Consider the following 27,107-nt stretch of genomic DNA (forward strand, 5'->3'; position numbering starts at 1 on the left):
TCTTATTTTTTAAAAGAAGATCTTAATTATTTATTTTTAGAGAGAGGAAAAGGGAGGGAGAAAGAGAGGGAGAGAAACACCAATGTGTGGTTGCCTCTTGCACGCCCCCCCCACTGGGGACCTGGTCTGCAACCCAGGCGTGTGCCCTGACTGGGAATTGAAGCAACGACCCTGTGGTTCACAGGTTGGCACTCAAGCCACTGAGCCATACCAGCCAGGGCCAGTTTCTCATTTTTTATGAGCCAAAGAAAAAAGAATGTATCATCCTATATACTACCCTCTAGGGAAAAATGTAAAATCTTTTTCTGTGGTAAGGATGGGGGTATTTAAAATGCTTATATCAATGCACCATTGAAACCTGGTTTGCAATGTACTAGGATCTAAGTGATCATTTCCTCTCCTGAATTTGATTCTACATTCATTTATGTTAATTATTTTCTACAAAAAAATCTTGTGTATAATGAGCAGAGGCCCTAGACTTCTCTTATGGTCTCAAATGAGTAATTTGCATAGCCCCGTAGCAAAAGGGATCTAGGCACATATTTTTGATGTGTTAAGTCTAATGGAAAATCAAATGCAAATCGGACTTCATTGACATTCCTCGAGCCCTGTACTACGTGGGAACTGTGTGCCATGTGCACGCCTGCACATGCATTTACACACAGGCACACATAGTTTCAGGGGCTGGGACACGCCCTAACTCCGGCAGCAGTGAGCTCACGTCTCAGAGCCAGGCCCTGTCTGGGAACAGTGCCTTCCCTATTACACTCACAGCTCAGGTAATTCCATCGGAAAGATTCAGAAAATGGAGGGGCTTCCCCCCCTTGAACCATCCCATTATGCCTGGAGTTTCCACTTACTTTAAAAGCATACAGAGAGCCCTGGATGGGAAAAGACAGGGAAAATCATACTAATAAATTATATTTTGAAAACCCCATCAGGGTCAGCGAGAATTAGGTTTGACACAGTGACAAGATCCTCACTTGCAAAGCCTGAAGAGGGCCAGCCACCTGCCCTGGCCTGGTCAATCTTCCCCCGTCCCTGAAGAAATTCAGACTATCTAATGTTCACAGCTAGGAAAAAAAGACTGGGCTGTGGTCGAGAATACTGTCCTGCCTCGTGACCCGCGGATCTCAAAATAAATTGCACCAGAGGTTCTGGAAACATTGAGATTTCCCTCTCTAACATGGTTCTTTTCCTTCTCTGGCACTGGAGGACTTTTTAGCTTCCCGCTGTCACTGAGTGTTCCTGTGGGGAGTGTCACTCACTAGCTCCCGCCACATTCAGGAAGCCGTGATGCCTTCCTTCCAAAGGGGTTGGGAGCAAGAGACAAAGGGAACTTGATCTTAACCTAGGTACAGGATTCTGCTTATATTTCTATTTAGGTTGGATGCAATCACTACATGGTAAGTGCAGCATAACGAGGTTGCTTTGAGAGAAAAGAAAACATTTTACTGTCAGTGTGTACAGTCCGAATCCAATGCAGCTTTGAGAGCCAGCACGAACACACGTTCAAGGTAAAGCATAATGGATTGCTGGTCCCCAAACACAATACAGCTTTGAACCTTTTCATCATACTCATCAGACTTTCCTGAAACTCCTGGTGTCCAGGTGAAGGACAAGATGGAAGAGGAGAGGAGCAAGATCGTAACAACACAGCCTGAGCACCTACTGATCACAAGGCATCATGCCAGACACTGTCCACAGGGCACCCTATTTGTTAGCCTCACCTCTGCGGGAAGGATGCACGATGATGACTTCCATTTTACAGATGATGCGGAAATGTGGTCAGAGACCTGGCTCTTTCCTGGACGCTGGACCATGGTGTTAAGGTCACAGATCCTGGTGTCAGACGGAATCTGTTTAAAAACGTGACTCTGCCCCTTCGTGGCAGCAGCCCTTGGGCCAGTCACTTCAGCTTTCCGAATCAAATGTCCTCACTTGTGAAACGGGGATGAAGCAGCACCCACTACCCCACAGGGCTGCAGCCAGGCTACAGTGAGAGGGTGTCTGTAATGTGCTTATCGGCAGAAGGCCCGGCACACAGTGTGTGATTAACTGATGTCTGCAGTGTTGCTAATGTTACAGCACGCCAGCCATTGGGTGGACTGCCCCCGTTATTTGATTAGGAGTAATTGGGTTACAACAGATATTCAGATGAATATACCAGACATTCTATTTTCACACCAGAGGCAGAAGAGTAGCAGAGCTTTTAGAATCATCAAGACATGAGTTCAAGCCCAATTTGTTTAGGAAGAAGGAAAAAGAACTTGAGTTATAAGGGGCAGAACCGCTCACACACAACCTAAATATAACTGGCTCGCAGAAGCTCACTCTGAATCAAATCAGTCACTTCATGGAAAGGCAGCCACATTTTGATAGTCAGGTTGCCCTCAGCTTATTCTGTACAGAAGAACCTTGAGGTAGGAGGAGGAAAGAGGACAAAGAACGAACGTAAAAAAATCGAATCAGAGAGCCTCCACTTTGGAGTGGACCTGGAGGTCATTATGCTGATGGCCCTCACACCCAGCTAGCCTCACGTGCTGCCTGGGACGGCAGCTGAGAAATAGAGGTCGATCCCTTGGCCTGGCTCCTGGACACTCCGAGTCAGTGAGCTGGGGATGGTTTCTGACGTTCCCTGAGTCTTGTGATCACCGAGGTTTGGTGCACGGTGACCTAGTTTCCATGTATCCTTCTGTCCCACCTCCCCCTACACAGAACGGAAAACCCACCTGTGCCCAAGGCAAAGGAGCCTCTGCTGTCTCCCTGATGGGCTGTCCTCTAGTCCCTGTTTACTCAGGTACTGGTTTACAGTGAATATTCAGGTGACTATCCAGACATTCTGTTTTTACACAAGAGGCAGAAGAGTAGCACAGATTTTAGAATCATAAGGACATGAGTTCAAGCCCAAGCACTACCACTTGCTTGCCATCAGACCTCAGCTGGGTCACTTAATCTCTCTGGCTTTACCTCCCCCATCTCTAAAACGAGGTTTATTTGAGTGCCCACATTATAGGTTCATCTTGAACATTAAATTAGCCAATATACGCCCAGAGTCCCTGGAACCCAGCAAATGCTCAATAAATGTTTGAGGCTGTTATTATTATCCCAGCTGAGTAATTCCTCTGCCTGACATGGAACACAGCGGACACAGTCTCCCTGAACATTAGCCGAAGAACGGGACCAAGACGTTCACAACCCTCACCCCCGCGAGGCGAAGCGTGTTACCGCACGGAGGCCCGCAGCCCGAGGCGCCTGCGGAGTGCTTCCTGATCCCGTAACTGAAACCCCGCGGCACAGACAGAGACAATCAGATAATGATGGCAATCAATAACGATAACAGAAATTATTATTTATTTTCATAAACACAGAGTGCGTGCGTCCCGCTGGGTTACACACATCACACGCCAGCTCTGCCTCTCAGGGCAGTCAATCAATGGGAGATCTCAATATCCACCCGCCGCGGCCGGCGTGCTGCGGAGGGGGCGCGGGTCGAGGAGCTGCCGGCGCGGGAGCGACACACTCACCACGTTAATCTAATCCAGGGGGCCATCCGGGGGCCATCGCAAGCCCGTGAATATGGAACAGGCTTGATTGATTTTTTTACTGCGGTAGCTAAACACTTCATTGTTATTTGCAACAAATACAAGGAAAGATGAAACTGCGAATGGATTGGCTATTAAGCCCCCAGAGCAGCCATAAATCACAAAATGAATTCTAGAAAAATTAGAAAGGGTCAGGGTAGGTGGTAGCTGTGTCCCGAGAGGCCTCGGTTATGACAGGATAAACCCAACAGTAAAACCTGGGGCAGTCGTGGGCAATCCTGGCTCAGCTGGCACCTTACCCCGACACCCGCCTGGGGTTCCCCGTCCTCCTGGGGAGGGTGTCACCGCGTGGTCACAGCAGAGACAGCAAGAAGGCGTAAAGGCTGTGCCTTTATTATAGACAGGAAGCATTTGATTTTCAGCTCTGCCCCTCGAAGCCTCGGTTTCTCCCTTTCACACCAGGGTGATCACTTCCACACCTCTAGAAGGAGGGAAATAGCGATGCGCACCCTACTTGCCTCCCAGGATCCTTGGGAGCATCAGCAGAAACCCCCAGCATGAAGGACCATCTATCCTGCAAGACGCTTCTCAGAAGCTCCTTCCCGACCCTGTGTCTCGCCCCTGCTGCTCTTCCTCTGAACTGGCGTGATGACCTTCTGTGCTTTTCTCAGGACCTGTTCCCTACCCACAGTTTCTCAAAGTGTGGCCCGGGCTGCCCGCAGCAGCATCACCTGGGGGTCTCCCAAGAGAGGCCTTGTCCAAGATGTCGTTGGGTACAATGCAGACTTTCTAAACTGGGATCCCTAGAGGTGAGGCTGAGGAGGGTTGTCTAGAGAGCATTCCAGGGCACCACGAGGCACACTGTTTGAGAACCACCGATTACATTAACTTCCTGTTGCAGCCATTTGCAGCTTGCTCCCTCCTTGCCTCTCCAGGACAGGGAGTGTATTTCCCTCACCTTTGTAAGATACACTTTGTAGCACACACTTAGCACAGTGCCAGGCACATAGTAGACACTCAATAAAGTAGATAAGAAATGCACTGAGAAGTTCTACGTGTCAGATACTATCACCTCACTGTTGTCTAGGTCAAGGACCACACAGCAAACAGTCCTGCGTAAGGGGAAAGGGCGGGCGGGGGCTGTGGGATCAGACAGACCTGGCTCCAGTCTGGCTTTGGCCTCCTATTATCTGTGAGGCCTTCAGCCAGTACTTGCATCCTGAAGCCTTTGCTTACACATCTATAACATAGGCGTGCTGCTGAAGTCACAGGAGTGTGATGGAAAAGGAATTGTAAAATGTCCATAAAACTGCTCCGCCCAGAACCTGACACTAGGAAGGGCTGATCAAACCTAGTTGCTATGAGTAACCTTCAACCAGTGGTCTGTTTAATCAGTTCTTTAGAAAACAGATCAGGTGGTTAAACTTTGTTGTTTCACTAAGATTATCACTTTCGAGAAAAATGGCTATTCTGTTTGGTCAGGCTTCCCAATCCTGTGGCCTGTTAGCAACAGTCCTTGGGAGTCCCCTTCAGAATTTGGAGCCTGTCAACACGCAATGCCGATGTGTCACAGGGTCTTACACGGTGGCTGGGCGGAGGGGGCATGGAGGTGGTGTCCGAATGCCACCAGTGGGATTTGCAAACGTCAGAGTCATTCTAGGGGGAAACACGTTAGTCCAGGAAAGTCGCAGGGACGTGTGTGTCCCGAGCAGAGAGGCAGACGGAGGCCAGAGGCCAGCGGAAGGCAGGTGTGTAAAAACATGATGAAACTGAACCTTTTCTCAAACAACAGAGCGCCCACTGTGTGCCCACCCTTTGTGGGCAGAACGGCCTTTGCAGTCCTCCTGCCTAGCATTCCACTCTCTCCAAACCCAGCTCATACATTAAGTAGCTTAGCCAGGCATTTCTGAGGGGCACAAGCAACGAAATTCCCCTGCTCCATGGTCAGGGATCATGATATCCTTAGAAAGCCAAAGCTTTAGGGAGTCATAACGACAAGCATCAGATCTGGGTCAGATGGGCTGGGTTTGAATCCCAGCTCTGCCATTTTCTGGCCATGAGGCAGATGCCTGGCCTGCTCTGAAGCAGTTTGCACTTAGGGGAGGTCTGTTCATTTGAGGAACATGTGCCAAGCACCTGCCGTGCCCCAGGTGTTGTTCTGGGTGCTGGGGCCCCGGCGTGAGCGCTGTGTGGTTCCCGCTTTCACAGAGCTGACATTGCAGTGGGGGTGGGAGGCATGCAATGGACAATGCTGGACTAGGCAAGGAAAAGGCTACGGGGAAGGGGGCAGGCGGGCAAGGACACTGAGAGTGAGTGGGTGGTGCTGGCGGCTGTGTTAGTCAGGCATTCCAGGAGAGCTTCTCGGAGAAGATGGCACTGGAGCAGAGGCTTAAATGAAAAGAGGGAGTGGAGCCTAGGGTGATCCAGAGAGAATGAGCGCACCTATCTGGGAGAGCTGTTGTTAGGACACAATGGTGGAAGGGTACAAAATCCAGCACCTAGCACATAGGATGCACTCAATAAATGTGACTATTATCAATGAATGTGACTATCATCAATGAATGGGACTATCATCATCATCATCATCATCATCATCATCATCATCTGTAAGGAATGTGTGGATAAAATCCATTAGAAAACTTGAGCTCATTACATCCCCTCCGCTTTGGGGGAAGTAATGAAATGACACAGCCTGGGAACTCACAGCTTTTCAACTCTACATGTACAACTGGGTAAAATGCAGATTTCCACCTGGCCTCGGTTCCCAGGGCACTGGAAGTCAACCACAATGAAGGACATAATAAGCCCAGGCTTCCCCAGCAGGGAAAAGCTCTCTAAGTGTAATTTCCCACCACCCAGCTCCTGCCCCAGGTTGATTCAGTTACTCAAACTGTGAGTTTCCCGTGCCTAGAAAGAGCGCTGAGAGCCTCTCCCCCCTGGGTAAAGGGAGGCTGAGAAAGAAGAGAATCTTGCTAAGGGGAACTCAAGGTCTGTGTTTCTCCATGCTGAGGTCAGGGATCTGGGAAGTCAATGTGTATGAATGGATGGGTGAGAGAGAAGCAGGGAAGGGGGAGAAGGGGAAGGGGTGGAGAGAGGTTGGGGGGAGGGAGAGGGAGGGAACGGGGAGAGAGGGAAAGAGAGAAAAGTTAGAGGGAGAGAGAGGAGAGAGGGAGAGAGAGGAGACAGGGAGAGGGAGAAGAGAGGGGGAGAGAAGGAGAGACAGGGAGAGGGAGGGAGGGAGAGAGAGGAAGAGGGAGGAGTGAGAGAGAGAGGGAAGGGAAGAGAGAAGAGAGAGAGACAGAGATACAGACAGACAGACATCCTGACCTCGAATCATGACATCACCATTCTACACGTGTCCAAGTTGAAGAGCCAGAGCTCTTGACCTTTCGTCCCAGCTCTAGAATAACCAGTTGCCAGCTATCAGGCAAGTCAGTCCCCCTCTGAGTCTGTGTCCCATTTAAGGGCTCAGGTCCCAGAGCCAAGTCGACCACAGTTTGACTCCTAGCCCTGCGTGAACTGGGGCCTGTTATTTAACTTCTCTGAGCCTCATTTGTGAAATGGGCACTTTTAACAGTGAACCACACCTCATGAGGCAGCTAAGGCATGGTGCGTGGGATCTAGTAAATGCTTAATAAACACTAGAGTTCAGCATCTTTACCTGCCGAATATTTGTACTGCCCTTCTCACTGGCTGCTCACAAGATGAATCATGGGGAGAGGTAAGAAAACACTTTGGGATATAAACGGCGCTTCACAACTATCAGGCGTGATTTTTAAATTATCATCATGATTATTGTTTTGGGTATTATGTTACTGAGCAGGAGACAACGTTTTCATAGAAGTACTGCTCACAGTCTCTCTGGGTAATTTGAAAGGCTGTTTCCCATGAAAAAAGGGGGAAAAATAGCCACAGTCTTATATTGAAAACCAGAGCCTCCCAGCCCTGAAACAGAACAGGTTCATTACTCAGTGAGGATTAATTAGCTGTCGGGTATTACTAAACATTCTCACTTTCAAGATCCACGTAGAACGGAAAACTCTGAAAGGGAGCGGGAGGTAATCATAGTACAGGGAAGAAAAAAAGCCACAATTGCTGGCAATGCAAATTTCAAGAGCAGAGCATGTTAGTAAATTACAGTCTGATTAATATCATGTCAGCTCACTCTCTGTTTGGAGTCATTGTTCTGAACCTACGGTCTCCAGGGCTGCCTGGCTTTCTCTGCCCTACCACTGGGATCCAAAAGGAAAGGTGGCTGTGGCCTTTCCAGGGTTCGGATGGAAAGGATGCTGGAGTGTGGCTACTTACCCTGAGAAGTAGGATACTTGAAAGTCTAGGGAGGCAGCAGAGGTGAAATCAGATACAAGTATTTATAATACTGTAGCAAACGTGTCTCCCAAGTTGGTACAATGCCTGTTGAAACAACTGGTAAGCAACAGAGCCTCATAAAACCAATAGCGGGAAGGAGGCTTAGAGATGATGGTACCCGGGGACCACAGACCCCCTTGTCTCCACCGTCAGGCGCTCGTATTCAAAATGCAGACTCCTCTGGACTACTCCACTTGCTGAAGGGAACCCCTGGGGCCGGGCCTGGGAATCTGTATTTGTAACTAAGACCGGGGTCACAGGACCACTGACTTCGCCCGGTCCTCTGCCACTTAGACTCTGAGCCTGGAGGGAGTAAATGTGATTCATTGGCCCAGGGCCACCCACTGGTTAATAAGAAAGTAAGAGCCAGAGTTGGGGTTTTCTACCTCAGCCCCAAGTCGGGGCCTCCTTCCATGTATGACGAGAACAAGTCTACCTCCCAATGTCACTGTCATTGTTGGGGGACAGATGATCTCTGCTCTAGTGGAAGCTTAAATAGAGGCCTTCTCTCCTCTGCCTCATGGGGACAGCGTCTCCAGGGCCGACCACAGACAGAGGAGACCCCACAGGATGTCATGGACAACGGAGCTCATTGGACGGATGGCGGATGGCATCTGAGAAGTCCCCTCCACATAGCAAACAAGGGCAAGGTCACATGAGGGCAGACGTTCGTGTTGTGAACTTCCCAGCCGCACCCGATCCACCTGTTTCCCTGCTGGGTTATAGAGTCCCGAGGGTTGAAAGGCTGACTGTCTTATTCCTTTTGTGTCACTAGCATCGTGATTGTCGCTTAGTAGAGATCAATGAATAGTTTGTAAATACAACAGTATAAAAAGTATGTGACAAGATGAATGAATATGAATTTGTCTCATATACAGAGGTCTGTTCACAGCAGGGGGTAATAACAGTCACCACAATAATGATGATAGTAATACAAGAACAGCAGCAGGGAACTAACATTATTGAGAGTGTTCTGTGAGATATGACAGAGGCTAAGCTCTTTATCACACACAATACAGCACTGGATCCTCACAATAGTCCCAGGAAACAGGGATTGTCATCATCGCTGTTATGCAGATGCGACATTAGAGGCACAAGGATTTTAAGTAATGTGCCCAAGGTCACCAGACAAAAAGCAATGGAGCCACAGTGGTAACCCAGGACAGACAGACTTGATGTGCATACTCCTCAGCGCTCTGCCCTCCCATCTCCAGAGCCGGAGCATTAGAGCATTGCCGAAGTCTGGTGGGGTGGGCTTGCTGGTGGTCCCCCAGGCTGAACGCACAGGCTGACAAGAGGGAGCAGAGCAGTCAACGCTTGCTGGCTCGGAAGGCACTCAGAGGAAGACCAGGCACCCATCTGCACTAGGTGAGCACCTGACAGCCTAGCACTGTGGCCTGCAAAGGGTCTGTGCCCAAAGAGCATCCACTCCATAAGCAGATGAACAAATGCACGCATAAATTAAGGAACAAACAAACAAGCATGCTAATCAGACACACAACGATCGCTCAATTCCCATATCTGCTTCTAAACCTGGGGCGACAACCTCTTTTCCCCAGATGTACTGTACCATCCCCCTTCTCAGGGCTGGTCTCCAGGAGCGCAGCTGCCGTGTGCAAGCTCAGGTTTGGCGCGGCTTGGAAAGTCCCTTGGGGCTAGGGCTGGTCCCAACCTGCGCCTGCTTTCCCGTTGACACCGAATCCACCCCAGACTAAACTTGTTACCCAGGCTTGAAACAATTTAACCTATATTCCCTTAAAAGTCCACTTTTGCAAATCTATTTTTAACACCACTTGCTGATAAGACCTTTTCTGGTCTCCAGAACCCATGTAATTTCCCCTCCTTTGATCAAATGGCAACTCTCTCCCACTCTCGCTGCATTTATCTCCCTCTATTTAGTGTCAAAATCATTCGTGTATGAGTCCTCCGAAACCCCTTCCCTTACCAGACTGTGCATTTCTGGAGGGCAGGAAGGAGGCTGCTTAGACTAATAGTACAGATCATTTACAGAGTCTTTGCCATGCATAAGGGCTTTCCACCCTTGCTGTGTTCTACCCTCATAAATCCACGGGCGGGGAGGGTTAGGCTCGCTGTTTTGCAGATGGAAAAACTAAAAATAACCAGGGTGACTAAAGCTCAGAAAGGTTAAGTGACGATGGGAGATTCTGGTAAGTGGCAGAGTCTGAACCCAGCCTTTGTAGATTCAGAAGTTCGTGTTCTGGTCACATCTCCAGCTTTCCATCTGGGTTGACCCATTCCCTGTACCCTTTTAGGGACTTTGAACAGGCGGAGAAGCCAAGCACACAGTGATGTGTGGCGGCAGCGGCCCTGTGGGCAGCAGGAAACACATGGGTCTGTATGTAGGGGAGCTTGGTGTGTCCTGCTCCTCCAGCTGCCACCCAAGTCTCAGGCAGGGGGAGTCTCTGCTGGATCGCCCTCCCTTTCCCTTCAGAGTTGTAACCTACACAGCAGCCAGCATGGGGCCAACCTGAGGAGCCCTTACCTTGACCCTGGTGGCCAAGGAGGCACAAAGACGGTGGCAAAAACCAGCCACCGGACTCACCCGCAAGGTTGTGATGGTGGCAGGATCCCGAAGCCGGCCCTCCTCATCTTTCAGGTTGTAGCCTTCTGGCCTCTTGTCACGCTCACTGACTTTCCACAGCTTCACAGTTTTGTCTGCGGAGGGCAGCCAGAGGACATCAATGTTACAGTGAAGGAAAGGTTGGAAAGGTTATTTTTTTTCTGGGTGGGGGAGGGGGCAGGATAGGAACAGGTAGAGGTAACAATGAAAGGAATGGCCACAGGAACTGGCTCCTGTCGAGGGCTGTGGTGCATAAATCTTGTGTCACTGGAAGGCAGAGCTCATGTTTCAGGACAAAAATATACACTGTGTAGAGACAAACGGTCTCCCTCACCGTGGGCTATTTATACATTAATTACCTTCATTCCATAAAAATAGTTATTGAACACTGAATAGTAAGAGTAGCCACATATATAGAGTTAACTATGGGAGTACTCTGCATGGCCAATTGATTTAATATCCACAGTCCCCCAGAGAGGTAGGTACTATTATCATTCCCATGCTTGTGTCCCATCTCACCTGACACTGCCCTCACCGTGACCTGAGAGGCCCTCCACGACCTGCACCCCCTACTTCCTCACCCTTTCTGATCTCGCCATCCCTGCACCCGCCACTCGGCTTCCTTATAGCTCCTTGTACACGTTACATTAATCCCACTGCTGCCCCAGGACATTTGTACGAGCTGTGCCTTCTGCCAGAACAGCCCTTTCCTCTCTTTTTTACAGGATGTTTTCCTTTGCTGTCTCCCTATGTCCCAACCTCATGGGGCCTTTCCTAACTAAGCTACATAGAAAAATCTTCTTTATCATTCCAGAACCGCTTCTTCCTTCTTTATCTTTCCTCCATGTGATCTCACTACCGGACAACTTATTTGTTACGTCTCCTTCACTGGAATAGAAACTGGATATAGAGGCAGGGGTTCTGACTGTCTTGTTCATTACCCCCAGCACCAACGACAATGCCTGGGACACAGAAGCTGGTTGATGAATATGAGTTGGAAGAATGAATGAAGCTCATCCGCACAGGGCACGCTGCCAACAACACTCAGGGAAATAAAAGAAAGGAGATTCATCAAAATGCTCCTTTCCCCTTGTAGTCTCCTTGGAGTTCCCACCTGGAAACTACCTTTCTCACCGTTGTCCTGTCCCCATACTTTATTTATACCGCTTGCAGACACCTGTCATTCTCCACGGCAATAAAACGGAGCGAGAAGCCCGATGCCCGTGGCAATGACATGGGGTGAGAAGTCCAATGTCTGCAGGGCGCAGGCAGGCGAGGGGCGTGAGTGGCAGGGGCTGAGGGCTCTGGGGAGCTGGAGACAGCACGTCCCACCTGCAGACGTTCAATTTCATTTTATAAAGAAACATGTTCGGGCCAAACACCTTGAGTCTGTGGGCTGCAGGCCTTTGGAAGCTGTCCTTATCAGATCCTGCCTTCACGATTTGTACTTGCTCTAACTTCTCTTCTGGAATGCAGGGACTTGGGTGCCTTTTCTGAACCTCCCTCTATGCCTGCACGAGGCAAGTGTGGAACCAGGCTCCCTCAGGCCGTATCCCCAAGCCACCACGCCAGCCAGCCAGCCAGCCAGCCAGCCAGCCATGTGGCCAGGACTGCGGTTCCCACACCACTAGGCAACTAACTAGTGCATCTTGAGAGACGGACAAATGGAAGTACTGGATTGACCAGGGAAAAAACTACAGGACGCCACGTTAAATCTGAATATCAGATAAATGACAAGAAATCTTTTAGTATAAATGGGTCCCAAATATTCTAACCTTACAAATAAAGATGCAAAACTTCTCTGTGCCTTGGTTTCTTTATTGGTATATTAAGGAAAACCATGCCTTCCTCATGGAGTCCCTATGAGAATTAAATGAAACACTCTGTGTACAATGCTTAACCCAGTGCCAGGGTCTAATATTGGTTCACTAGTGGCAGCTATTATTAGAATTGGCACAGTGGGCACCTATTCTACAGTGAGAGCACGTGGCTCTGACAGAGCCAGCTCCACCCAGGTGGCATCAGCACATCCCACTTCCTCTCCGTGCGAGACTGCTGGGGGAAGAGACACCCCTCTGCCTGGCCTTTGCTATGATTCCCTTTCTCTTCTGCCCCCTCCTCTCCTTCTTCCCTCCGCCCTCACCAAAAGCCTTATCCTCAGAGGTCTGAGTGCACCCCATTGTGAAGTGGGCTTTCAGCAACCATTTGGGTAGCTTAACAGGTAAGCAAGCGCCTGTTTCCTAAACTCTGGGGATCACTCGGGCTGGTCGCAGCTGCCAGCGTAAGAGCTGTGCACTCACTCTGGCCTGTCCTGGGACAGCAGGTGGGGTGCCCTTCCCAGGCACTGTGTGTCCACACACCAGCCCTCCTCGGGGCCTGCCCTCTCTGGAGACCCTGCTATATGTGGGGCTGTGACGAAAATGAAGCTGGGGCCATATTTATATGGTCATTGGATTAGCTGCTGCTCAGCTATGACCTACAAGAATCCAAACCAGTGATTTTTAACACCAAATATTTTCAACTGCTTGGCTTTGCCATGCATCCTTCTCAATTGTAAGGCAATCCTGTCCTTACATTTTTTTCTTGTGAACGATAAATTGCTATATAGAGAAACAGAGAAGTCATAGGCAAAGCATAAAGAATAAAACATCACCTATGATTTCTCCAGTCAGAGAGGATCATGGTTAACATTTTGCATAGACCCTTGTAGGATTTTTCCTATTCACTTTTTTGGAAGAGAAATAAAAACCTATAATAATATTACATATTTAGATTTTGTATTTTCTCATTTTATTTCCTTCTTTGTTATACAAGGGGTATATATAATTGTAAAAAATACAAATGAGCATAAAAGTAAAAAAATTAAAATCTCCCTCAGTTCTACTAGGCAGAGATCTCTATTATGAAAATTTTACATATATCCTTTCATTGTTTCTGAGTGCAATTATATAGCTGTTTTAAATAGACATAACATGCTATACATCATTCAGGAATTTTTTTTCCTAATCATAATATCTATTCCTATAAATATATAATTTATAATTGTGAGAATTTCATAACTAAAGGTCTCATAATAGGAGATTTATTAGTGAATTATAGAAGAATCAAATGGAATTTTAGAAGAATATTTAACATTTAGGAAGATATTCCTGTTAAGCATTATATTATTAAATAAAAAACCTGGTTGCCAGCCAGTTTACAGAATATATCACATTTTTGTTAAGGAAAAAAACAGATTTATCCATGCCTCTTTGTTGTTTTCTTTAAAAAGACATTAACAATGGTTCTCTCTGTAGGGAACCCTTTTATTATCTTCATTGTGCTTCCCTAGTCTCTAAATTTTTTAATAATGAACACGTAACCCCTTCCACAGCGAGCACGCCACATCAAACACACACTTCCCGTCTCATCACAGGCAGCGGGACAGACGCAGGAAGGGTGGGAAGGCACTGCCTTCATCTCGCAAATAATTTCAAGGTCTAGATGCACAAGTGAGTGTCGGTTTTATTTTTCACCAAAAATGGTCAAGCTGGAAATATATTCCAGCCGATAAGCACATTTTTAAAAGATAATTGATGGTGAATTCAAGCCAATTCCCCACGGCTGGGTTGCCTGGAGTCATTCTTGACTTTGTTATCACAGAGCGTTTCTTGACTCGCTACCTTGAAGCTTTGTGCGTAAAAAAAGTCCGAGGAGCACGTAGCTGTGCTATGAGTGATGACTTTTTCTTTCTTCTGGCTGCCTCTCTGAGTAGTCGATCATTACTGGTGGCAGCTTTTAAACACAATCTTATCATCGATCTTCATTTTCTCTTTTATACAGTAATTCCAATTGTCTGCCATTAATTTTCGCATGTTAACCTATTTGGCTTAAGGGGAATTCTCAACCTCAATATTAGGATACAAAAGAAAATCACAGAAGGACACGGAAATTTTTCTTATAAGAATCATTTGGAGATGCATTTGGCATATGAAGTAGCAACCCAAATGGGAAGATAATATCCTTGTTAATCAAAAAACTATTTAAAAACTCAATTAACAGAACATTATGCTATATAATTAATCTTCATTGCATTTCACTGATTTTTTCCCCATCCCCCCCATGAAGGACTTCATATGTCTTTGAATTTTATTATAATAATCAATAGGCTGAATTTCATAATATAAAGTAAGCTGGCCATAGCAGATAATCAGCTACTTTCTCTGCCTGACGTAATTAAGTCACCCAAAATCATCAGAAGTCTTTTTTATTCTAAGCAGTGTTGAATCTGCAGAGCCTTGGAGTGAAACTTCAACAGCAACACCAAGAGGGGAGAAGCTGAAACAGATTCATGTGGTCTGGCTTTCAGGAGACAGGGACAAAAAAGTGGAACAAGAAGTATAGTTATGGGGAAGAACTGGATTACTTGGAATCCGGAAGAACAGATGAGTGGAGATCTGGCCAGGCCGAGACAAGCCACACCTGAACGGCTCTAACCTGGCTCTATCTGAATGGTCATCTTTTAGATTTGTACACTGGCTTTATATATGAGGGACTTTTGGTTCGTATGCATTAAAATATCCCCTTCTTTTTTATAAAATTAAAACACATTGTTAAAACTTTGAAAATAAAGATGATAAAGAAACTAATTTATAAGTCACCCCATGATACATCATCAAAATGATGAAAACCCTTTAGGTGTGTTTCCTTTTAGTCTTTAAAAATGTTAATATATGTTTGATCATATTATATGCATAGTTTGCATTTTTTTCGCTTGGCATATGAGCATTTTCCCCTTCTTCATAAATGTTGGGGGTAGGCAAATAGCAAATCCCTAGCTTTCTGATTTCTACTGAAATGGACACTACTCACAGATAACACACACAGGATGAAGCGAATCACTCTCTGGCTGATTTGCATGAGAGAGGGTGTTTAATTTTTATCCATTAATCCTCTTAATTGTTATGCTATTCAATTAGCACCCTTTAATATATGATTGTATTCTAAATTGTTTCTAGCATAGATGGCTTCTTTCAGCAAGGGCATTAAGAAACTTCGGGGTAGGTAATTCCACTGTATAAAGGCCTCTCGAATTAACACAGAATTTGACACTTTATTCAATTCCCAACATCGTCTCTCTCTGGCCTATTTATATCAATTCTACCTAAACCAACAAGTGGTGTGAAGAATATAGAGGGAGGAAGGGAAAGAAACTATTTTTTCATCAGTTCTTCGGCAGGGCCCCTCTCTCTTCTGGATTTGTCCTGAGAGAACTTGACTTGGTCAGAGAGACACAGACACATGCGTTAAAAACCCCAAACACATTCAGGGATTAATAACTTCCACTCACTATGCCAGACTCACAGGGACGCAAGTTTCCTGAAATGTGTTCCCGGAATAACATCCAATGAATCTTAAGAGGGGAAGTCACATTACAACCGCACCTAGAAATGATTTGCATTTGTTGAAAACTGCAGATAAGGGTCCTCGTGTAATCTAGCCAGAAACTGGTGATATTTAAAAAGAATAACTGCTGTGTATGGGGGCCTGTTCTGGGCCAGGCGCTCTGCCAGGCACCTTGCAAATATTGTTCCGAAGTTTTCTGACAGCTTACAAGGTTAAAGAGGTTAAAACTGAAATCTGTAGAGATTTCTCTGAGAGAGACTGAGGTACATGGTTTGGCTGACCGCATGTCTGCAAACACCCAACAGAAGTCACTCGCACGTACCATTAGTAGACAGGAGGAAGTAGGCTGCATTCTGCTGAGGGAGCCATCTGATTTTATTGATTTTTTCTTCTATTTCTAAACTCTTCAGGTAATCGAACTCGGGTTCATGGCTCTGGAATGTGCTGTAAACATTGTATTCACCCCTACGATGAACCTGATTTTTGCTCTGTAGGAAGGGAAAACAAATACACCAAAGATGAAATCACATGGGCTATCTGCAAATTCACCAATTTTTTTCTTTTATTTTTTTTTGAGCAGAATCATTAGCGAAACCCTGAGCATCTCAAGTTTTACCTTAGCTCAGAGGTCTCCAAAGCGTCTGCTCTTGTACCTCTGTTGCTAACTATTAGTACCTCCAATATAGGTATACTTAAAATTATATACACGAAATTCTGTAATAATATATGGTATACATCATAACATATATATAGGCTAGAAGTTAAAAGGGGACATGATTCTAAAATCAATATACATTTTAAAAAATCAACATCACTAGAAGTTCTAATATTTTCTTTCTGCACCCTAATGGATGTCTTGAATGCCCTTTGGTGGAAGCCATCCCACAGTGATGTCCATACATACTTGTTTCAATTCCTCACAAAGAAGACAAAGCCATAGCATCCGTATCTTTCATTGGCCATTTAAAATCTCACCAGATTCTCACAGCATCTCTGAGAGGTATGCAGAGCAGGGAAATAAACAACAGAGGCTCAGAGATACCCTCCGAGGTCACAGGGCTTCTAAATAGTAGATTTGGGCGTCAGATCTTTCCCCCACCCTGCCCCTCTTTTTTAACTTGAGTAACAAAACAGGAGCAGAGAAGACATCTGTATCACTGGGAGATGAGGACACTTCACCTCTGGGCTTCCCTCCAGATCTGATTATGCAAAGTGCAAACAGCAGGAGCCAAATAAATGAGAACGAAAAGCAAGGGGAAAGGGTCTGCAGAAAGGGGCAATCGAAAGAAGAAAGGTGGAAAGAAGGAAAGATAGGGCATGACACAAAGAAAGAGCAGAGAGGAAAGAGGGGAGGGAGGTTCTGTTCCAGCCTCTGAGAATGGGATACCAAGAGCATCGAGAGTCGGGCTTTGGAAAACTGTGCTCAAAAATTCAAAGCCAGGTCTTCTTAGACATCTGTCATAAAGGCTCGATTTTTAATAAAAGGCTCCATTTTTAAAAAGTTATATTTCTGGGTGGATATGGAACATCCAAACCCAAATCTCAACTTCCCAACAGGTGCTAACACCCAGGCGTTAAATATGATTAGGGAAGGCCCTGAGGTTCGCCCCCACGGCCAACTCTCCAGGACGGTGCATCTTGGGAAGTCTCTCCTGGGAGTGGCAAACAGACCTGTGCTAGGTGCTGTCTGTCACGTGGCTTTGTTGCTCAGGCCCACTGTCTGTTTCAACCCTAAGCCTCTCCGCAAAGCTAAACACTTAGCTGCATGCCATTATGCCGGACATTTATTTATTTTTATTGAACCAAACCACCCTCCCTTGGAAAATATGTCTCCTTCATTCCACTAATGAATCAGGCTTCCCCAAAACTTCAGTCCGTTAAAATAGGTGAAACCTGTGTATAGTGAATGGAAAAATATGGATCGGAATATTCCCGGCAACATGCTGTCCTGGATAATTTATGCTAAATAGTTCCTCCCGTTCCTCTTTATCATCACTATGAACTTAATTGGATTTTTTTTAAAAAACTGAAGATGAAGCTTTGAAAATCAGTGTTAAGAGGATTTTCAATGCTGACATACTTGTGACTAGCCTGCCTACTACAGACAGAGCCAGTCCACCTTAACAATAAATTTATCCGAGTGCTGATTTGGTACCATCCAAATCAGACTGTCAGTGTGTGCAGTATGTGCCAGACCAATTAGCACTCGGCAGCTCTGGAAAAGCAGGAAAAATTCCAGGTCACGACGAGCTATTAGTTTCTACTTGCCAGCCACATTTCCGTGTTTCCTGGGCCAATGGAAAAGGCTGGGTGCCTGATTTAATGTTGAACACTTGAATTTATACAGAACCCCGAGGGATTCTGATGCCCTTCTAGAAATTAATTGCAAATACTGTGCAATTACCAAATATATCACCTCTAAATGAGGCTTTCCTTTTTTTTTTTTTTTTGAGGGGGGTGGAACTTAAATGGCTTTGAGGCACAAAACAGGCTTTAAATTGCTAGGGAAGTCTCTGGTGAGGCCTCTCTCCTGCACTGGGCCCCCCCCGCCTCGATGCTGCTCTGGGTGAATCTCATGGGCAGGTCAGAGCAGATGGGAGAGTTACTAGAACACAGGCCGGCCTGCTGGAAGCTCCGGGACCCTGCCAGGGGAGGCCCAGGGAATCACATGGGGCCATGACTCCATTCTGACAAAACAGAAGCAGACACCACCCCCCCCCCCCCCCCCCGCCCCCACAATCCAATTTGTATGAAAAAGAGACACAATTCCTGGTGGAACCCAAATCCCAGGAAGAAACGGGCTGTTAGAGATTCCGTGGAAGGAAGAACGCCTGCTTGGAAAGCACACAGCCTTCAGCTCCTGGGACCTCCGTGTCACCTCCAGTGAAGCGTGTGCCCCCTGCGTTGCTCAGATGTCATTCTGGGGGACTGAAGTCCCTCTGGTGGGGTGAGCTATCATTTTCTTCTCTACTGACCCAAGCTGCCCCTTCACAGCTGTTGGCAAAGAACTATTTTTCCCCCTACATATTCCGTAGGAGAACCTGACATGAGGGGTGATTTAATCTTAATCATTCGAGGATAGATCTCACTCCCAAAAGGAGGAGTTATGCTCAAAAAGCACCCATGGCATTTTGCAGCTCAGAGGAGACGTGCAATACCCAGGTTCGAGAAGATAAGGTCATGCCCAGGAAAGACTATTTTCAGGTGCTTTTATGAACTGGAGATGTTGACTTTTTGGCAGTTTTTAGTTTGCTAGCCAGGCACCGAGGTTAAGGGCGACTCCTGAGGGTTAAGGAACAGGAGGAGGCCTCCTTTAACAAGGGAAGAAAAGGGGCATTTTGCATTCACTTGCCACTTACCTCCTGCTCTCGTTGAAATATTACAACCCGACCCCCCTTGTCCCCTGTCGCTAGTAATTCTCCCGTGTGGTTGAATTCTACCGTAGAGATAATGTCAGCTGAAAAGAAGAAGACAAAGGCAATTTAAGTAACTGCACACTTACTTTGAAACGACAGACATACTTTTCCATGCATTTAAGGGCTTAAGGCTTTGTCTCTGCTGTGGAATTTACAAGGGTTTTATGTTCTGTATTTTAAGTGCCACTACAAGCGGCACTTGGGAAAGGAAATTTCCTAGAGGCCCACACTGCTCTGTGGTCTCCTGGAACATCTGTCGAGAACAAAAGGAAAAAGTACATTCAGATCCTTTTATCTGGGGCAAGAGAAAACAAATTTCTTGAAGTCTCAGGGAAACTGGCCATTTTCTTTGATAATTTCAACCAGCCACAGAGCCTGTATCCCCTCCCTGGACTTCCTGCATTTCCCTTTCTTCGACACCAGGGCGCCTCCCCAAACAGGTTTCTGTGGTGGCTATGCAAATGAGGGCTGGGGACCTTGATGAAGCCAGGCTGGGATGCCTGACGCTCAGACATGGAAATTCATTGGCAACCTAAGCAATCTGGAAATTGAAGGAAGGACCCCATAAATGCTCCAGCTTGACCCTTGCTCCCTCTTTTTTGGTGAGCCCAACACACCTTTCTAGAAGAGCATGGCCAGCTTCCAACCCCAGGAGAAGGGTGCTGAGAAAACAGGGTCACGAGGTCAGAGGGGAGAGGGCAATGTGTCCCTGTATTCCCAAACAGAGAAAATACACAGGCACCAGGAACTCAGATCACAGATAATTGCTGGAGGAATGCCAGCCTGCCGAGTCTTTCTTCAAAGATGGTTATCCCCGGAGGAATATGGACAGGTAAATTACCTATGATTGGATTTATTAGGGCTATTTTTAGAAAAATGTCAGAGGTTAATTCTCGTGCAATTATTCCCCTGCAGGGCTCTGACAATCACTACAGAGAGTTCAAATAAGTTGTTCTTAAAAAAGAGGGCAGGGGAATTATGACTATGGCCTTTGGTAGAGGAATGTTCTGCAGATTATGTCCATGTGAGGAAGGCAAAGGGGAAACAGTGAGCTGGAAAACTAAGGCAATTGCCCCTGAATAATTCACATCTCACATCTTACTTGAATATCATCGTTTCAGGATATTCTTTGTATGCCTGATTTATTCAGGTAAGTAGTGCGCAATTCTCCACTTTGCACATAACTGTGCTTCTCCATATGTGAAAATGCTCCTAACGGTCACTCTTTGTGCAGAAGGAAAAAGAGTAAGGCCTAAACCATAGTCGCTTTCAAGCTAGGTGCATTTAAAAGAACAAGTCACGGTTTCTCATTTGGGCCTCTTAGCTGACTGGCCTGAGGAACAACAAACTCAAAGCTCTCCAGGGCCACCAGGTAAATGGAGTGAAGGAAGCCAGGGGAAGCAGAAAGCTGGTCCCCTCTTAGGGGAGTAGTGGCCGCTCGGTGTAAGCCACCTGTGGCCATGAACTATTGCAAGCATTACCAGATATTCTGATATTCTTAAAAGAAGTTGGAGGCACTAGCCAGTGTGGCTCAAGTTGGTCGGAACATCGGAGGCCCTAGCCAGTGTGGCTCAAGTTGGTCGGAACATCGTTCCAGAAACCAAAAGGTCACGGGTTCAGTTCCTGGTGAGGGAGCGTAGGGGAGGCGACCGATCAGTGTTTCTCTCTGGCATTGGTGTTTCTCTCCTGCACTGCTGTTTCTCCCCGCTCCCCTCTCTCCCTCCTTCCTGTCTCTAAGTCTGTCCTCAGGTGAGGATAAAAAAAAAAACAAAATGAAATAAAGAAGTTGGAAATTCAGATGTTTATGCAAAATCTCTGAAGTTTTATATATGGGGAACTAATTTTTTTTCAATACCAGGACATTAAAAAATATATACACCTGTCTATATTTTTGGCTGAAGACAGTGCTAAATCACCCGCTTGTGATGTCTGATCTATAGTCTTCCTTCAGAAAAGACCACTCCACTTCTTACTCAACTGCAAATCTAGTCCATTCCCCCAGGAAGAGCCCTCCAAATGAACACTACCCTAAGGAAACACGAAATAAGCTGTGTGGCTATTTAGTTCCAAAGGTAAGTTCAGAAGGCCTATTTCTATAACAAGGGCGCACTGTGGAAAAAAGAAAGCCCAGCAGGGCTGGGAAGCCGATGACCTCCAGTGAATTATGCGACCACTTCTCTTTGTGACAGTTTGTGCATCTTAGCACAAAGGAGGGACGGCGGCTGCTGGATGTTTGTAGTCGCCTCAGAACGCCCTGCTTGAAAAGCACTAGAGCTCCAGGATACCCTCCTTAGTTACTGCTTCTGGCCTTTCAGTGAGCGGTTAGCTAGCACTGAAGTTATTCACAGAGCTTCCTGACTTGGGTGCAACCTAAGGAAGAAGTGGCTGTTTCTTTTACCATCAGGATTCCGTCGGTACTAAGCAGTGAGTCAAAGCTCTCAAACTGCTTAAGATACGCACACCTTCCGGAGAAGAAGGGGAGCGGGGAGAGGTGAGAGGATGATGGGGACACTGGCCTGGGGGTTCACGGTGCCACGCTCCTCTCTCCTCCTGTCTTCGGGGCTAAGATGCTGTTTACAGGCAACTGACGTCCGCCCTCTCAGCGGCAGTTTTAACACAGACTCCGGAGTCCTGGGAGGGCTCCGGGGTCCACGTATTGGGAACTAAAAGATGGGCCTCTCCTTTTGGTGGGGCTGGGTATCAGAAGAGTTAATAGCTTTTCCCAAGGTCAGCCTCTGGCTCAGTTTCCAAGAAAATGTCACTCCAAGGGAACCAAACTCACTTTCTCAACGATGCCATAATACATTGTCTTTTTGCCCAGACTCTCTGTGAAAATGTCTTCATTCTCCCTTTAAGATCCACGCAGGTAAAAACAAGGTAGGATATTTTTTTTTAAACTCAGTAATTCTCAGACATGGATCTGTTCCTTTCTTTAAACCACTCATTGCTGCAGAGGATGCATGAAGCGTCCTTCCAGACTCCATGGGGGACACACCACTGAAGGGCTCCTGCCCTCCAAGCCATTTCAATGAAAACGTGCACGACTCCTCACCCCACCGTACCCTATGTCTGCCCCCATCTTCAGAAATAACACATCTGCTCTCCTGTACTCAAGCCTCTACCAATGATTTCTGCCTGCGGTATCTATTTTTACTCACTATTCCCTCGGCCTTTATAAAGGAATACATTTTCTTTTGTATTTGCTAAATGTCTCTCACACGTGCATGCCACCCATATTATTTAAAAATTGTTAGGAAAGACCACTGGGCCCCAAATACCACGATGCCTACAGCCCCCTACCATTAGAGCAACACCCCCTTAAAGGCCCTTCTTAAATGCAACCGTTGCTTGGAAGCTACAGCACATTTTAAATCACAAGGAACCATAGGTACTCACATAGAATATTGGTCACATACAAGAACAAAAATTTTCATCAAGGAAGGAGAAAGATCAAAGGAATAATGCCTACTAGACAGCGCATGTCCAGGTAAGATGCTGCAGTGGGGTCCTGACCTAACAGAAAGGCAAAAGGTATGGGGATTTGGAAGAGCCATGTACCAGAGAAAGAAAAATAATCAAGGCGCACAGAGTAGGATTCAGGCTCCAGTCTAAGTCACGTGATCCACGCCAGTGTTATTAGAACTCTGCGGTATGGGGCCTCAGACATGATCCCTGCTAATAAAAACACCCCTTTTGTTTTCCAGCTGTTATCATTATGTGTGCTATGTTGCCCTCGAGAATCTTGTAAGAGAAAGGGTGATGGGTACGAAGGATTCTGAAATTCCTTCGGCCCCTTGGCAAGTCCTTATTTTTATTTTAACCCTGCCAGCCAGTTGGTCTGTATGTTAGGTCATTTATGGCTAGCCACTGTCCACCTCCCTGCAGAGCATGTGCCATTTTGCAGCTCGAGATAAAGCCCGTTTTGAACTTCCTTGTTGCCAGCCTCATTTATCACGGCTGAGCCAGGAGGTGTAACCAGAACGCGTTACTGCCCCATCCATCTCTGCGGATCCCCATCTATGACCATTTAATAATTGATGCAAAACTCATGAATCATCCCACATTCCAATTTCAAGATACTGCAACTTCTGATACCAATTCTCTTGGGTTCACGTCATGCTGTTTGGTAGGGCAGTTTAAATTGGAAAATGTAGCCTGCTTAAGACAAAACAACTTTTATAGAACTAGGATATGGGGAGAATAAAACTAGCAAAATTAGAGACAACAACTTCATCTGAGCCCTGGCTGGTGTAGCTCAGTGGATTGAGCACGGGCTGGGAACCAAAGTCTCCCAGGTTCGATTCCCAGCCAGGGTACATTCCTGGGTTGCAGGCCAGAACCCCCAGCAACCACACATTGAATCTTTCTCTCTCTCTCTCTCTCTCTCTCTCTCTCTCCCCCTCCCTCCCTTCCCTCTCTAAAAATAAATAATAAGTAAATAAAATCTTAATTAATTAATTAAAAATAAAAAAAGAAAGAACTTTAAAAAAAAACAAAAAAACAAAACAAAAAACAACTTCATCTGAAATCATGGTCAATAGGAATCAATGTATCAAATTCAACATGATTTTGGCCTTAAATGACCAACCAGTTCATCTGACACAATTTTATTAAATGTCCAGCCTTTGATGCTGTTGAACAAAAACTATAAACACAGCATTTTTCCTCTGTTCTATAGATTTGTGGACCAAGTGCATGTCTTTGAGTAAAAAATAACAGGAGCCAAAAGCAGGTATAGAGGCCAAATGTAGTTAATGTGATTTTTAAAGGAAGTAGGACATTTGCCCTGTTCCACATCTATTTGCGTTGATTTAATTTCCACAAGATGGTGGCCCGGTAACCCCATTTCTAGTTCAATGGGCATGGCTAAGACCATTTTTTTTTCCTTTTTAAAAAGTAGTCTCAGCATCCCACAAAGGTCCCAGGCTGGTAATTCCGTACATGAAGTCTCCATTTATTTGAATAATAGAAACTGACTCAGCCAATTCTGTTCGTGTGATGGTGAAGTGGGAGGAAGAGGGGTCCCCTGGCCTGTGCCCTCACTGCCCACAGGACCATGCTCAGCTGGGGTCTGTGTACTGCCAGGACACTGGGCTGAGGCAGGTCCCTGGATTAGAGGGCCATGCACAATTCAGATAGCAGGGTGACTGTTGTGACCAAATGATGACTCAGTTGAAAGTTAGAGAGGACCTAAACCCAAACCCTCTGAGAGGCCAAGATCTTACTGAGAGGTCGCTAGCGTTGCCCTTTTCAGAATCAATCCTAGGCAATGGGATTGAAGTGAGAGCGTAATGCATTTCAACCGTCAGAAGCCATTAAACATGTTATCTTTCACCTAAGAAACATTTGGTAGACAACACTAGGAAGTCTTCCACCCTACTTGAATGAGCTGACTAGTTCCACCTACTCATACCTGGCTTGCTTCCTGATGGTCAGGCTGACTCTGGGAAGAGTTTCCCGTCCCTTCAGCTAGGACCAGGATATCAGCAAGGACAGAAAATAGGTTTCATAGCGACAGCAATGGTGGAATGGCACAAAGAGTAAGTTTGTATCGAGTAGGGTTTGGAAGGTCCCTTCCAGCCTGAAGTGCCGTGATTGATCGGAGATGGGCCTTGCAGTGAGGGGAGGTGGCATGGCTGTCCTTTGTCATCCCTCCCCAGGGGCTTTTAGCTAGACTGGCAATGACTTTGTGGATTAAACAAATGGGATTCTTAGGCTTCCTGGGGGGGATTAAAAATACTCCTATCATCTACATGGAACTGTGAACTCCTTTCTGGATTCTTTCACAGTCCAAAGACAGCAACCGTTTTCTTAGAGAAATTTTTCTCTGGTAAGTTTTTGATAACTCAAATAGTGTGTTGGAGCATATTTTCTACTAAAATTGGAGGGAAAAAGAAGTCTGATTATGGTGAAGCAAGACATGCCCATGTACCTCTACGGGGATTGCGCCAAAATGGCCCTGCTGATGTCAACGTGTAGTCAAGTTTAAAGAGGCAGCAGGCAATTAAAGTGCGGGTACGGTGACTGCAATTTTGTTAATGTATTTTCATTTCAAAATATATCTTCTTTAACTGGTAAAGTAGTATACAGTCACTAAAACTTCCATCAATACCAAAAGATACTTAAAATATAAAATGAAATTTCCCTCACAATCTGACTCCCCTGGACACAAGCGTTAACTCCTGTAAGTCCACAAACATTCACAGGGAGAAGGGCTGTGAGGGGGAGGCCAAGTGATATGACTTTGGTGTAGAATGTGGATGGTTCATTTATTTTCTTAGTCTTTTAAAAAAATTTTTCCAGTATTTTATGATTTTTACCATGACCATGAACACATGCACAATTTTTATTTGTAAACAGTGTTCACTGGTTTTTCAAACTAAATAAGAGGTTTTCACATTTATGTCAGTGACTTTTTAAACTTTTCGAAAATTTTTTAAATTCCCACGTGGTAAAATTCACTTACAGCGGCACGCAGTTTTCTGGCTTTAGACAAATGCACAGAGATGTGTAGCCACTGCCACCATCATGATGCGGAACAGTTTCACCACCCCAAGGCGGGCCTTCATATTGCCCCTTTGCGGTACATAGTTTTTCAAAAGGGATACAATTATGAAAATAAAATGAGCTGACAGGAATATTAAGAGCTTCCAAAAGTTAAAAATGCGGTGCAAATACAGAGCCTTCACACTACTGGTCTCCACAGATATGACTCAACTCAGTCTGGGGCCGACGGTCATTTCCTCACTACTCAGAGTCAGAGATTTTACTTTTTTTTTTTAATCTTAATGCTGAGATATTATCACCATTCTGTTTTTAGAGTGGTGGGAAGCTCAATTCATCAACACACCTTTGCCAATCAAACCAGGTTTATGCAGGAAGCTCTCTACCCTTTGTCTTTGAATGGGACTATGTTCAAGTCCTTGGTTCAGCAGCATTCACTTCTTAGCTTATCCAATTTCTCGTATTCCTTTAGCTTGGTCCTGGTGCCAGGAGTGGTAAATATGAAGTCCTGAGTAGTGATAACAAGTAGATCTAAGCTTGCTGACCAATTTTGATCTATTGTGCGAAGCCATCTATTAAGATGAGTTCTGAGGTCACAGGTGGGCTTGATGGGAGAGTGTAGTGATCAGTTAGTCATGTATACCCTGGGCGTGGAGGTTGGTGGCGCACATGCTACATGCTTGCTATCCCGATCTTTGGTGAGTAATACGCACTTTCTGATCCAGACTTACTCTTTTGTCATTCCACCAGTGTCTGGGATTTAGATATTGAATCCTTTTCCTTTCATTTGAATATAATTAATTCTTTGCATAGTGGTCTTAACTTGAACCTGGTGGTGTACTCCTCCTATATGAAAGAAGGGAGGTAGGCAGAAGGGTCCAACAGCCCCAGTTCCCTAGATCTTATCACAACTGCTCCTTGTGATGTAACCACAAGCACAGTGCTAGCAAATGGGCATGGTTCACATGTCAGTCTGCCCCTGTGCACCAACTTCACTAAGGGCAGGTAATGTGTTGTACTTTTAGCCAGTGCCTTTCGCCCTTGCCTACCTCCTACTATAGGGGCTGCAAAATGCAGATACTTGCTTCCCAGCCTCCCCTCCGACTACTGGTGGCCATGGGACCCAGATCTGGCCAATGAAGCATGTAGGAATGTCTGCTGGGGGACAAGGGGGCAGAACTTCTGGGGGAGATTTTTCTTCCCTGGATAAAAGGAAGGAAACAAGCAAGGGGATCCCTTGTGGCCACACTGACTGCCCCTTGCTTCCTGCCTCTGTATGTGATCATGTGTGACCAGGACATGTGAGGT

The 27,107-nt window shown here is 46.0% G+C and overlaps 1 protein-coding gene across 7 annotated transcripts in view; it reads right to left on the minus strand.

Annotated features, from left to right (window-relative positions):
* PPP2R2B (protein phosphatase 2 regulatory subunit Bbeta) overlaps positions 1-27,107 on the minus strand; it is a 484,254-nt gene that overhangs the window by 75,355 nt on the left and 381,792 nt on the right. For all 7 annotated transcript variants that reach the window (XM_028527613.2, XM_028527615.2, XM_028527612.2 and 4 more), the window contains 3 exons: positions 19,239-19,336; positions 16,202-16,367; positions 10,477-10,589 (listed from right to left, as the gene is read on the minus strand). In XM_028527613.2, the coding sequence (XP_028383414.1) occupies positions 10,477-10,589; positions 16,202-16,367; positions 19,239-19,336 (377 nt within the window). The remainder of the gene's footprint in view (positions 1-10,476; positions 10,590-16,201; positions 16,368-19,238; positions 19,337-27,107) is intronic.

Source organism: Phyllostomus discolor, chromosome 13 (assembly GCF_004126475.2).
Source record: "Phyllostomus discolor isolate MPI-MPIP mPhyDis1 chromosome 13, mPhyDis1.pri.v3, whole genome shotgun sequence".
Taxonomy (NCBI): Eukaryota; Metazoa; Chordata; class Mammalia; order Chiroptera; family Phyllostomidae; genus Phyllostomus; species Phyllostomus discolor.